Source organism: Oncorhynchus tshawytscha, linkage group LG02 (genome assembly GCF_018296145.1).
Source record: "Oncorhynchus tshawytscha isolate Ot180627B linkage group LG02, Otsh_v2.0, whole genome shotgun sequence".
Lineage (NCBI taxonomy): Eukaryota > Metazoa > Chordata > Actinopteri > Salmoniformes > Salmonidae > Oncorhynchus > Oncorhynchus tshawytscha.
This window is the reverse complement of record NC_056430.1, coordinates 35,529,144-35,542,968: the sequence shown is the minus strand read 5'-3', so window position 1 is coordinate 35,542,968 and position 13,825 is coordinate 35,529,144. Positions and strand designations below refer to the sequence as shown.

The 13,825-nt window shown below is 42.7% G+C and overlaps 1 protein-coding gene across 1 annotated transcript; it reads left to right on the top strand.

Annotated features, from left to right (window-relative positions):
• The first annotated feature begins 94 nt into the window (after window positions 1-94).
• LOC112216998 (exportin-2) lies at window positions 95-12,720 on the top strand. The gene is made up of 25 exons (XM_024377199.2): window positions 95-234; window positions 1,155-1,245; window positions 1,398-1,540; window positions 1,648-1,749; window positions 1,950-2,095; window positions 2,206-2,296; window positions 2,464-2,571; window positions 2,686-2,778; window positions 2,888-3,055; window positions 3,347-3,476; window positions 3,605-3,670; window positions 3,783-3,985; window positions 5,410-5,494; window positions 5,602-5,663; window positions 5,794-5,930; window positions 6,135-6,238; window positions 6,432-6,529; window positions 8,255-8,405; window positions 8,607-8,815; window positions 8,975-9,072; window positions 9,171-9,256; window positions 10,285-10,366; window positions 10,673-10,819; window positions 10,901-11,132; window positions 11,854-12,720. The coding sequence occupies exons 2-25, from the start codon at window positions 1,161-1,163 to the stop codon at window positions 11,941-11,943; spliced, it is 2,916 nt and encodes a 971-aa protein (XP_024232967.1). The 5' UTR covers window positions 95-234; window positions 1,155-1,160; the 3' UTR covers window positions 11,944-12,720.
• Window positions 12,721-13,825: the final 1,105 nt, after the last annotated feature.

The following is a 13,825-nucleotide window of genomic DNA, read 5'->3' as shown; positions in this document are numbered from 1 at the left end:
AAATGAATCAATAACATAGCATCTGTTCTGAACACTTGCCAACGCCATTCACTCCCTTTTCAAGTGCACAGGGGCGTGTCTAGCGTGGTTTTCCAAACTTATTTTGCGCATGCCTCGTACATATACCGCGCAGTCAGTGGCTTGAGATTTCTTTAAACAAGCTAACGTTAGTCAGGCAGCAGCGAATCGTACAACAGCACATACCGGCTGAGAGACAACTCAAAGCAAGAGAAGGTATAACATCTCACCGCTGTATCAAATGATACAGTTTAATGTACATTACTGGCTTGCTTGTAGAAAGACGGAAAACTGCGATAGCCGTTTCTAATTTGCCCATCGTGGATAATTTAGCATCAGCAAACTAGCGAACATTTACTAGTAGAACAATGTCACTGCGATACTTGCTAGCTATTCACGTTTAGTTATCTAGCTAGCTGTGGTTCCCTAAACAGAAAATGAATTGTTGCAGAAAGGGCTATCTTGCCTAACCAAGTGTAACACAATATCATCTCGCTAGCTACTAACGTACAAGTCGTGAGAAGACGTTCAAAGTTAGCCTACCAGACCGCTATGGCTATTTGGCTACCAAACTATCTAGCTAACTTGCGCAGTCATTAAGTCAACTTGCTGTGATTTACTTACTCCGTAGCTACGTTTATATATCATCGAAACAAGTGTTGGATATTTGAGATGTAAGCAACCTGCCCTTACAGTTGACATAAAGTATTGAAACTGAAGTATTTTGAATCAGCATCACCATGCCAGAGTACCATGCTAATTTAGCTAGCTAGTTGCTAACGGCATCCCCCAAAGTCCTTCCCTAGATTTACTGTGAGTGGGTAAAGTGTCTGACGTAAAGGAAAATAACGAATTTCATTGGAGCACAAAGGTTGTCATTTTAAAATTGTATTCCAAACATGTGTCACACGGACGGCAAAGATGGGCTAACATTTGCTAGCGTTAGGCCAAAGTATTTGTCAGTAACTGGTGTTTTAGTGATGTATCGCGAGCTAATATGACTTACTCAATCATATATTGATCGGGTGAATGTAACATTTGCGTTTTTTTGTCAATATAACTTTTCATGAGCTTGTAGCGAAGACAATCATTAATGGTACTAGTCAATAACGAATTGATTTTGACCATATTTCCAGGGCACCATGGAGCTAAATGATGGGAACCTTCAGACCCTCACAGAATTTATGCGCAAAACTCTGGACCCAGATCCATCCGTAAGACGTCCAGGTATGGGAGCTCAGAGTAGAATGCTTGTTAATTTTAAAATACTCATGCCCTGATCAGTCATGGTAGCAATAAACATATACAATGATATATACTTGGGCAGTTATGTACAATTTTCCAGTGCTTGACTGGAATGTTCTTATTCCCTCTTCCAGCTGAAAAGTTTCTTGAGTCAGTTGAAGGGAACCAGAATTACCCAATATTGCTGCTTACATTGTTGGAGAAATCCCAAGACAATGTGATCCGGGTGTGTGCAGCTGTCACCTTCAAAAATTACATCAAGAGGAACTGGCGCATAGTAAGTTAGTGGTGGTGGCCTGAATATTGGAACAAATGTTAGTGGTTGTGCATGTATTGTCCCAATGTTGGCATGACAAGTGTTACTTTGTATTCTGTCTCTTTCAGATTGAAGATGAACCCAACAAAATCTCAGATCCCGACCGAACCACGATCAAGGCCAACATTGTAAATTTGATGCTGAGCAGCCCTGAACAGATTCAGAAACAGGTATGTCTTTACATGAGTCAAGACCTGTTACCTGTTCATCTACTCTAAATCAAAGTCAGTGTGCTGGTGCTTGTTTTGAGTTTCATATGAGGTTCTTGGAATCCATGGTTTCCCAATCCTTTAGAATAATACATGTATACAATCAAAAGGTAGATTTGTAGAGATGGTTCAGTTTTTCTGTATTTACTGTTCTTCTACAGTTGAGTGATGCCATCAGCATCATCGGTAGAGAGGACTTCCCTCTGAAATGGCCGGACCTCCTGACAGAGATGGTGACCCGCTTCCAGAGCGGAGACTTCCACATCATTAACGGAGTGCTCCGAACCGCACACTCACTTTTCAAGAGGTAAACTACCATGAGCATGACACGTGGCCCTCTAATGATAGGTGTCATAGTAAATCATGTCTTTGTGGTTAATTTTGAAAGATATTAACACTGATCATCTGTTTTCCCAGGTATCGACATGAGTTTAAGTCAAATGAGCTATGGCTGGAGATTAAGCTGGTGTTGGACACATTTGCGAATCCACTGACTGAACTCTTCAAGGTTAGTGGTGGATTGGTTTCAGAGTTAATCAACTCGAACAATTGTATTTCAAGTAAAAACATGTCTGGAAATTGTTGCTTGCCGTCCCTTGCTTCTACTTTGTACTACCTTAATTATTCAGACACGGGAAGACATTGTCTGCTATTAATGTCTATTGTTTTTTTCAGGCCACCATTGAGCTGTGTCAGACCCATGCGACGGACATCAATGCTTTGAAGATCCTCTTCTCGTCCCTTACTCTGATCTCAAAGCTTTTCTACAGTCTCAACTTTCAGGTGCGTCCTCCCTGCCTCTTACCTGCTTTATGCCCACAAGGACTTACTGTATTTAAATGTGATGCTTTTTTTACTGGAGTTATCTCATTCTTCCATCTTTCTCTGCCTTCACAGGACCTTCCAGAGTTCTTTGAGGACAACATGGAGACCTGGATGTCTAATTTCCATAACTTGTTGACCTTGGATAACAAGCTACTACAAACAGATGTGTGTGGACCTGGTGATTAACAGCACTTTCACTGTAAGATGTTCAAGTGGCTATTAATGAATCAGTTGATTAAACTTGTGATACGGTCTTGTCTTTTCCTCCCAACAGGATGAAGAGGAGGCGGGTCTTCTGGAGCTGCTCAAGTCTCAGATCTGTGACAACGCTGCTCTGTACGCCCAGAAGTACGATGAAGAATTCCAGCCTTACCTGCCTCGGTTTGTCACCGCTATCTGGAACCTGCTGGTCTCCACTGGCCAGGAGGTCAAGTACGACCTGGTGAGACTGCTGATACATTCATGTAGCTTATCAATAGATCATGTTGACCACCTGCTAATACGTTTGCTTGGGGCGGCAGGTAGCCTAGTGGTTAGAGCGTTGGACTAGTAACTGAAAGGTTGCATAATCTAATCCCCGAGCTGACAAGGTAAAAATCTGTCATTCTGCCCCTGAACAAGGCAGTTAACCCACTGTTCCTATGCAGTCATTGAAAATAGGAATTTGTTCTTAACTGACTTGCCTAGTTAAATAAAGGTAAATATGTTTGCTCCTTTTATGTTTGTGACGTAGCTTGTGAGCAATGCTATTCAGTTCCTGGCATCTGTGTGTGAAAGGCCCCACTACAAGCATCTGTTTGAGGACCAGAACACACTCACCAGCATCTGTGAGAAGGTCATTGTGCCCAACATGGAGTTCAGAAGTGAGTTTAGACTGAAACAGTATCTTGGGGATGAATGGCTACATGACTTTCTGCTCTTGCCATTGTACATTAATGGCAGCAATTTGCATAATGGTCTTTGATACTGATACATAGATTTCTGTCTCCAGGTGCTGATGAGGAGGCCTTTGAGGATAACTCTGAGGAATATATCCGAAGAGATCTTGAAGGATCAGGTAAAAACATTTTTTTTTAAACTCAAGGCCAAAATTGAACTGGAGGATTGTTGAAGTTTAGCTATTCAAGGCACACTGATATTCACAACTCTGTTCTGTCTCCTTCCTGCAGACATAGACACTCGGCGCAGGGCTGCTTGTGACTTGGTGAGAGGCCTGTGTAAGTTCTTTGAGGGCCCGGTCACAGCCATCTTTTCTGGCTATGTCAACTCCATGCTTGGGGAGTATGCCAAGAATCCAGGGGTGAACTGGAAGCACAAAGACGCTGCCATCTACCTGGTCACATCTCTGGCCTCAAAAGCCCAGACAGCGAAGGTATGATTAGGTCATTATGCCTATTGTATTTGGGTGTGTTTGTGACATCTGATGGGTTATACAGTTGAAGTCTGAAGTTTACATACACCTTAGCCAAATACATTTAAACTCAGTTTTTCAAAATTCCTGACATTTAATCCTAGTACAAATTCCCTGTCTTAGGTCAGTTAGGATCACCACCTTTATTTTAAGAATGTGAAATGTCAGAATAATAGAGTGAATTAATTATTTCAGCTTTTATTTCTTTCATCGCATTCCCAGTTGGTCAGAATTGGGTCAAACGTTTTGGGTAGCCTTCCACAAGCTTCCCACAATAAGTTGGGTAAATTTTGGCCCATTCCTCCTGACAGAGCTGGTGTAACTGAGTCAGGTTTATAGGCCACCTTGCGCGTACACGCTTTTTCAGTTCTGCCCACACATTTTCTATAGGATTGAGGTCAGGGCTTTGTGATGGCCACTCCAATACCTTGACTTTGTTGTCCTTAAGACATTTTGCCACAACTTTGGAAGTATGCTTGGGGTCATTGTCCATTTGGAAGACCCATTTGTGACCAAGCTTTAACTTCCTGACTGATGTCTTGAGATGTTGCTTCAATATATCCACATCATTTTCCTCCATGATGCCATCTATTTTAAGTGCACCAGTCATTCCTGCAGCAAAGCACCTCCATAACATGATGCTGCCACCCCTGTGCTTCACTGTTGGGATGGTGTTCTTCGGCTTGCAAGCCTCCCCTTTTCCTCCAAACATAACGATGGTCATTATGGCCAAACAGTTCTATTTTTGTTTCATCAGACCAGGGGACATTTCTCCAAAAAGTACGATCTTTGTTCCCGTGTGTCTGTAGTCTGGCTTTTTATTGTGGTTTTGGAGCAGTGGCTTCTTCCTTGCTGAGCGGCCTTTCAGGTTATGTCGATATAGGACTCGTTTTACTGTAGATATAAATACTTTTGTACCCGTTTCCTCCAGAATCTTCACAAGGTCCTTTGCTGTTGTTGTGGGATTGATTTGCACTTTTCGCACCCAAATACTTTCATCTCTATGAGACCGAGCGGTATGATGGCTGCGTGGTCCCAAGGTGTTTATACTTGCGTACTATTGTTTGTACAGATGAACATGGTACCTTCAGGCGTTTGGAAATTGCTCCCAAGAATAAACCAGACTTGTGGATGTCTACCTTTTTTTTCTGCTGTCTTGGCTGATTTCTTTTGATTTTCCCATGATGCAAGTAGGCACTGAGTTTGAAGGTAGGCCTTGAAATGCAGCCACCGGTATACCTCCAATTGACTCAAATGATGTCAATTAGCCTATCAGAAGCTTCTAATGACGCCAACCTAAGTGTATAAACCTCTGACTTCAAGTGTAAATATTATTGCAGTAGAGACATTGAGCAAATTACACGGACAAAATGTTTCTTTTTCAGCATGGTATCACGCAAGCTAACGAGTTGGTGAACCTTACAGAATTCTTTGTGAACCACATTCTCACAGACCTCAAATCCCAGAACGGTAAATATAAAGTTGAACTTAGAAACAAACAATGAATTAACCGTCACAGCTGTGGATTGCTTTATAGCTGCACTTTTATGGAACTTGTTTACTCTGTTCTATTATAGTCAATGAGTTCCCAGTGTTGAAGGCTGATGCCATCAAATATGTCATGATCTTCAGGAGTCAGGTATGATTTTGTTTTCTCTACCCTCTGAAAAAAATTCATTCTCACGAGTTCAGCCCATTTACTAAGGGTTGACATCAACGCTTGCAGGGGCCCGTGAATAACCAGTCCTCGGGCCCCTCTTGTCTTTCAGCTGCCCAAAGAGCAGCTGCTGCAGGCTGTCCCTCTGCTGGTGGCCCACCTGCAGGCAGAGAGCACGGTAGAGCACACCTACGCTGCCCATGCACTGGAGAGACTCTTCACCATGAGGGGCCCCAACAACTCTACTCTGTGAGTAGTAACCATCTATACTTAGATAATTAAATAAAGACTTAGTCTTTTCCATCACCACACTACACAAATATAATCAACTATACACCACATCCATAGTAGTTTGTTTGTTAATTAAACTTTGGTCATTACCAATAACCTTAGTTTGTAACTTTTGGTGCCTCATGTCAGTAGTGATTAATCATCCGTCATCGTATGTTTCAGTATCACTCCTGCAGAGATGGCCCCCTTCACAGAACAGCTGCTAAACAACCTGTTCAAGGCTCTGGCTCTGCCTGGCTCCTCAGAGAATGAATATATCATGAAAGGTACTTGAGTTTGAGTGTTAAATGCTCTGCTTATAACTTCTATGTCTTTCATTGTATTTTTAACTATCCGTCCTTTTGCTTAATGTCGTCACGGAGGACCTAATGTCACCTTCCTTTTAAGGTTGCAGACAATGTTTTTCAGTGTGTACTGATCCTTGTCCTCCACCCAGACTTCTCCTTTATTCTCTTCCAGCCATCATGCGCAGCTTCTCCCTCCTGCAGGAGGCCATTGTTTCTTACATCCCCACTCTGATTGGCCAGCTCACTCACAAGCTCCTGCTGGTCAGCAAGGTAGGTCACACACATCTCTTGTCTGCATTGCTGTGGATGCATGTACATATGAGCTGACTTGCATTGTCTAAAGGCATCCGGAAACACGGGTTCGGTTTGCTCCTTGCAGAACTTGGCTAGGAGTAATTCATGTCTGTTCTCGAATGCTCCCTTAAAAATACCTTCACTTCAAAACAAGAAAAAAATTGACAATATTACGGTTTGTCCCGCTTGAGACGCTAGTACACTTCCAAAAAATCGTCTCTAAAATGAACAACTCAAGAAATCTGTAATAAATTGACACTTGTCGAGGATGTCTTAGTCGTGCAATTTTACATCTAACTATGATGTTTAGTGCAGTATTTCTCAAGTGAATAAAATGCATGAAAAATAGTTGTCTATCGTTGAATGACAAACACTTAATTAACAAATCTCTACTGTTGCCAATCACAGATGAAGGGGCGTAGACTACCGAACTTCGACTTGCCTCAAGATAAACAGCTGGGAATAAATTGCCGAACACCAAAATGTCACAATTTTGCCATAACATATACAGTGCTTCGGAAAATATTCAGACCCCTTAACTTTTTCCACATTTTGATATGTTAAAGCCTTATTCTAAAATGGATTAAATCAATAAAAATCCTCAGCAATCTACACACAATACCCCATGACAACAAAGCCAAAACAGGTTTTATAAGTTTTGGCGCATTTATAAAAAAAAAAAAAATGCATTCCTTATTTACAGAAGTATTCAGACCCTTTGCTATAAGACTTGAAATTGAGCTCGGGTGCATCCTGTTTCCATTGATCGTCCTTGAGATGTTTCTACAACTTGATTGTAGTCCACCTGTGGTAAATTAATTGAACATGATTTGGAAAGGCACACATGTCTATACAAAGCCCCACAGAACAAAAACCAAGCCATGAGGTCGAAGGAATTGTCCGTAGAGCAGGATTTTGTCGAGGCACAGATCTGGGGAAGGGTACCAAAACATTTCTGGAGCATTGAAGGTCCCCAAGAACAGTGGCCTCCATCATTCTTAAATGTAAGAAGTTTGGAACCACCAAGACTCTTCCTAGAACTGGCTGCCCGGCCAAATTGAACAATCGGGGGAGAAGGGCCTTGGTCAAGGAGGTGACCAAGAACCCGATTGTCACTCTGACAGAGCTCTAAAGTTCCTCTGTGGAGATGGAAGAACCTTCCAGAAGGACAACCATCTCTGCAGCACTCCACCAATCAGGCCTTTATGGAAGAGTGGCCAGACGGAAGCTAGTCCTAAGGCACATGAAAGCCCACTTGGAGTTTGCCAAGAGAAACAAGATTCTCTGGTCTGATGAAACCAAGATTGAACTCTGGCCTCAATGCCAAGAGTCACATCTGGAGGAAATCTGGCACCATCAATAGTTACAAATCAGGATATTATTAGTATCGTATTTGAAAATATCGCCATACAATTTTTGCGCTACATAGATGTACCAAGTACAAGAACGCCAGTATTTTTCCTTCATAGCTTGTTCTCCATCTTTTTAAATAGGGGGCCAATTTGTTTTCAGCACTTTTTTATATTTCTGTGACTCTCTTGTCCCTCTGCAGCAGACATATGATGAGCATTATGTTTGGAACATTGAATCACTATATAATCGCAATAAATATCGTATTGGCACATAAGTGCTGTGATATCGTATCGTGAGGTCCATGGCAATTTCCAGCCCTGGTATTTACCTGTATCATGTTTCTTCCAGAACCCCAGCAAGCCTCACTTTAACCACTACCTGTTTGAGTCCCTGTGCCTGTCCATCCGGATCACCTGCAAGGCCAACACAACCACTGTGGGCAGCTTCGAGGAGGCCCTCTTCCCAGTCTTCACTGAGATCCTACAGAATGATGTACAGGGTATGTGGCTGTACCCTAGAAAGAAGCAGGCTATAGAAGTTCATGTTAAGCGTAAGATGCCTGTCTGACTAGAACATGCCTAGGAAACTGAGTAGGTGGATGAAGGGGTTGAAAAGCCATCCTCTGAATTGCATGGATGCCGTGTTGTTGGCAAACTACACATTGCCCTTCTTACATCAAATGTCCCGCTTCCTGTTGCAGAGTTTGTGCCGTACGTGTTCCAGGTGATGTCCCTGCTTCTGGAGATCCACACCAGCTCCATCCCCAACTCCTACATGGCCCTTTTCCCCCACCTGCTGCAGCCTGTGCTGTGGGAACGCACTGGCAACATTCCCCCTCTGGTGCGCCTGCTTCAAGCATATCTGGAGAAGGGGGGAGCCACCATAGCCAGCTCTGCTGCTGACAAAATAGTGAGTTACAGCTGGGGGTATGTCATTGGTAAGATGACTCTTACTGTAATAAGAGGAGTCTTACTGTACTTTTCTGTAACCTCTTGTCTTAATCTACCTGTTGATGCATGCAATTAGTTAGTTGTGATAATCTGATGTTAAAGTGCTCTCCCTATACAGCCTGGCCTGCTAGGAGTCTTCCAGAAGCTCATAGCCTCCAAGGCCAATGACCACCAAGGTTTCTACCTGATGAACAGTATCATAGAGCACATGCCGACGTGAGTCAACAGCCTCCACCTCTGTCTTCTAACTGAGCACTTTGTGTGTAGTTGACATGGGGGCTGTATCAAGAGTTATTTTGTTCACTCCCTCTCAGGGAGTCCATTGTTCAGTACAGGAAACAGATCTTCATCCTGCTCTTCCAGAGACTGCAGAGCTCCAAAACCACCAAGTTCATCAAGAGTGAGTATAGCTTAAAACAAATGTTGGCATGTTTATTTAACTTCTTTTGGATAGGGGGCAGCATTTTGGATGAAAAGCGTGCCCAGAGTAAACTGCCTCATACTCGTTTCGATTTGTTTACCAAACGCTCTAACAAAAGGAGGTATATAGACATAAATGATGAACTTTATCGAACAAATCAAACATATATTGTGGAACTGGGATTCATGGGAGTGCATTCTGATGATCATCAAAGGTAAGTGAATATTTATAATGCCATTTCTGACTGTTGACTGCGCAACATGGCGGATATTTATTTTGGCTGTTTTGGGCTCTGAGCGCCGTACTCAGATTATGCTTTATCCGTAAACCTTTTTTGAAATCTGACACAGCGGTTGCATTAAGGAGAAGTTTATCTAAAGTTCCATGCATAACACTTGAATTTTCATCAACATTTTATAATGAGTATTTCTGTGAATTGATGTGGCTCTCTGCAATATCACCACATGTTTTGGAACTACTGAACATAACACGCCAATGTAAAATTAGATTTTTGGATATCAATATGCACTTTATCGAACAAAACATTAATGTATTGTGTAACATGAAGTTCTATGAGTGTCATCTGATGAAGATCATCAAAGGTTAGTGATTCATTTTATCTCTGTGCTTTGTGACTCCTCTTTGGCTGGAAAAATGGCTGGGTTTTTCTGTGACTTGGTGGTGACCTAACATAATCGTTTGCTTTACAGCGAAAGCTCCACATTTTGGAAATTAGACACTGTGGCTGGTTTAATGAGAATTTTATCTTTAAAATGGTGCCTAATACTTGTATGTTTGAGATTTCTGTTGATTTGTATTTGGCGCCCTGCAATTTCATTGGCTGTGTTCCCAGACAGGTTAAGAAGTATAATTGAAACGGCACCCACACCCTCTTTGTTATGCTAGCACAACAGGAGTGTGTAGGGTTATATTAACCTAGTTTTAGAATGAGCTCTGTGTGATCTCTCAATGCTGCACATTTTCACAGGCCCTACTATTTTCCACAGGCTTCATGGTGTTTATCAATCTTTATGGTGTCAAGTACGGAGCCATTGCTCTGCAGGAGATTTTTGACAGCATACAGCCAAAGTAAGTATCTCTTGTCAGATTAAATGAGACTGACACATTTGATTCAGTTTTTGTCCATTAGTGTAGCCTTGGAGTGGAGTGTGCAGATGACTCATTTACATTGATCTGCATACATGCCAGTCAGTTGTCCCTTTTGGCTTTTAAAGGCCAACCATGTCCTTGTACTGCATTACACACACTTGCATGGCATGTTAGGCTGAGCTTGGAATGTTTTATCATATTCCATATTATAGGCCTTCATGAATGATAAAAGATAAGAACCACGTGGAGAGGTATTCTCAGTGCTGAGTCTAATTTCTCTTGTAGGATGTTTGGCATGGTGCTGGAGAAGATAGTCATTCCAGAGGTGCAGAAAGTGTCTGGACCAGTGGAGAAGAAGATCTGTGCTGTGGGCATCACCAAGATCCTCACTGAGTGCCCTGCCATGATAGATACTGAGTACACCAAACTCTGGTGAGAAACTGTCCTGGAATATTATTACACTTTGCAGTGTTTTTACTAAATTAATGGCCTGCTAAATTGTTTGTTCTTTAGGACCCCCCTGCTTCAGGCCCTCATTGGGCTATTTGAGCTACCAGAGGATGATAGCATCCCTGATGACGAGCACTTCATTGACATAGAGGACACACCCGGTTACCAGACTGCTTTCTCCCAGCTGGCCTTTGCTGGGAAGAATGAGCACGACCCCATCAGAGAGGTGACCAGCAACCCCAAGATCCTGCTAGCTCAGTCTCTCCACAAACTCTCTACTGCATGTCCCGGAAGGGTAAGTTGATTTATTGAAATGCACTAACACTAGGCTATATTAGAGGCAGTGGGCCTCTTGACTAAATCTCTCCCTTATAGCAGGAACAACTACACAGCAAGACTCCAAGAGATAGCTAATGCTAGCTAGGAAATTCTTTATTTTCACGTCCACCTTGTGTTCCAATCTTCTACTCTCATATGATTTAGTCGGTTATTTTAAGCAAAACGACATGGTATGAAAGTTAAGTACCAACTCTGTCTTTGTGGTTAGTGTCCGTTCTGAGATTGGATGGTTGGCCTGATAGCCGGCCGAGTCCAACCAAAGACTTTAAAATGGCTCCTAATGTCTCTTTGGCACTCAGAATTAATGAGTTGAATAGGGGGTACGACCTTGCGACAGACTAGTGTTCTTTCAAAGGGGTGTACTTGTACAACAAGCTGCCTCATACTAGACACTGAAGATGGGTTCCTGTCCTATGGTGCATTCTGTCTCGGACAAGGCTTACTTATAAAAGTGAAGCCCCAGCTGACTGAGCCAGTCACCCAACCGAGCGTTGAAGGTGCTCTAGCCCAGCATAGACTGTGTGAGGCCCCAGGAATAGCAGAGCGGGGTGTAGTGTACAACATTTTGGCTTCTAGATTGCTAATGCCTCCCTGAATTATTTTTCTTTGAGTACTATATATGCTTTCAGTAGTAGATGTCAACTGAGTGAATCTCTCCTGTTTTCCTCCTATGGCAGGTCCCCTCTATGCTGAGCACCAGCCTGAACGCTGAGGCCCTCCAGTACCTGCAGGGTTACCTCCAGGCTGCCTCTGTACAGCTGGTGTGAAGATGGACACTGAAGCTTCCTCACTGACGCATAAGACACCACACTGCACAATAACTGGGCACTGTCGCCCATGGGCCACACTGGGACTGACTCATCAGGATTGAATGGACAAAACAAAGACTGATCAATTGACTACTCATGGTGGATACTTGGACAATGGGTCAACATGTTCATCTACAAATTGGGGTTTTTAAGGGTTTTTAAATGGTGTTAAAAGAAATGGAAGAGCAATAGTTTTTTTGTGGGGGGGGTGGAGTTGTCTTTGTCCTTTATTGGCATGCTGTGCAGTTGTGGAAGGCTGGCTTCACCAACACTCAACTTTGTGAATGTTATGCTTTGATATGACCAATATATCTGCTTGTTTGGTGATTTTGGCATAATAACGACCTGTCATTGAACATACATTGACAACCCCGACCAACATCGACAGCACTCTGGAGTTAACTGGCTGAATTGGACTTCATGACTCTTTGCAGAATCAAATGAGAATTTTTTTTCCTTTGTCCATTTTGTTCAATAGTTGGATTTCCATTGTTTTTACTCTTATGGAGGACTGGTGGTCATGACCTCAAAATATAGGACATAAAATGTTTCTCTGTTGCATGTAGTTGCGCCTAGCATTGTCTTTGTTATGTCTGGTCTTGGTGCAGAAACTGTCTATAAATGTGAGTAAAGAGGATCTTGTATAAAACCTGAGTGGTTTTGCACTTTCAGTGAAAGTCATTGTGTACAGCCTCTTGATTAGCTGTGGCACTCAAATAAAAGAATCACACTTAATACACATTTCCATTTATTTTATTCACATGAATGGCATTTGATGCAGCAGATTGTTACCCTGACAACCTGTTATGAAGATTTTACAAGTTTATCAAAAAGTGATAACAGCTGCTATAATGCACTTTCTCACCTTTCAGATATCTTGTCAGGGTGTTGTAAGATTGTCTCAACTGACCCTTTGGTGTGCAGATGGTGTTGGTATTTGGTGACACAACCCATTTGGGCAGGAAGGATTGGTCCTATGAGGATTTAGCATGGCTGTTGGTAGTGGCAGCCTTCTGCTCCATTGCCTTGATGAAGGGCAGCATGCACTTGTCACCTCACATGAAGCGGTACTTTGCAACGTTGGCCTCCCAAGGAAGCAGTCTATAGTTCAACATCTTTTGTCTAACTACTTTTTGGTCAAGGAAACATCGAGTTTATTTTTTTAAATTCAGGGTACTGCATGTACATAAAGCATAGTATGACGATCATGTGCTTGTCCCCAAGGATGGCAGCCATGGCTGTCTGCAATGTGTCCAGGTGGGAATTAAACCCTGCAGCTCCTTCCTGTTGAGTGTGCCAGAGAGCAAAAAGAGATGCAGTAGGTTCAATGGCACAGGTCATGGCATCATTGTGGAACTAGATGGCCAACAAGGGTGTCTTACCTCATCTCGCAGCCAGTGAACATGCCAGTGTCGACAATGTAAGGACAGACCTGTGTGGTTTTGATGTAGTCCAGGCCCTCTTCTGCCAGAAAACCTTGGTTTAATGAAACCCCACCTCCCCAAATTGACTTGCACGGTAGCCCTGAGGGGTGAAAAGGAGAGGCCAACATATGTAGCACTATAAACATTACTAATAGGGTTTGCAAAATAACTCTAGCTTGTTCCTCTATGGTGTGGAGCAGCCGAGTAGGGTCGGCTCCAGGCATAAGCGACATTAGGGACCATGGCTGCTAGAGGGCCCCTGACCCCAAATTATTTTCTACAAATTGGGAGGGACTGTTGAGAGTTAGAATAGTAGAATATACAAGCCGCAAGTTTCAAGTTTGGTTGTGGATCAGCAGTTTTTGTTTTGTTTTGTCAGTCACTGACAGTCACTCAATAAGCCTTATCAATCTAAA

Excerpts from the sequence above, each read along its gene's own strand:
- LOC112216998 (XM_024377199.2), top strand. The coding sequence starts at position 1,161 with ATGGAGCTAAATGATGGGAACCTTCAGACCCTCACAGAATTTATGCGC. Across the intron at positions 1,246-1,397 it reads TCCATCCGTAAGACGTCCAG|CTGAAAAGTTTCTTGAGTCA; the intron begins GTATGGGAGCTC and ends TCCCTCTTCCAG. Across the intron at positions 2,572-2,685 it reads TCTACAGTCTCAACTTTCAG|GACCTTCCAGAGTTCTTTGA; the intron begins GTGCGTCCTCCC and ends CTGCCTTCACAG.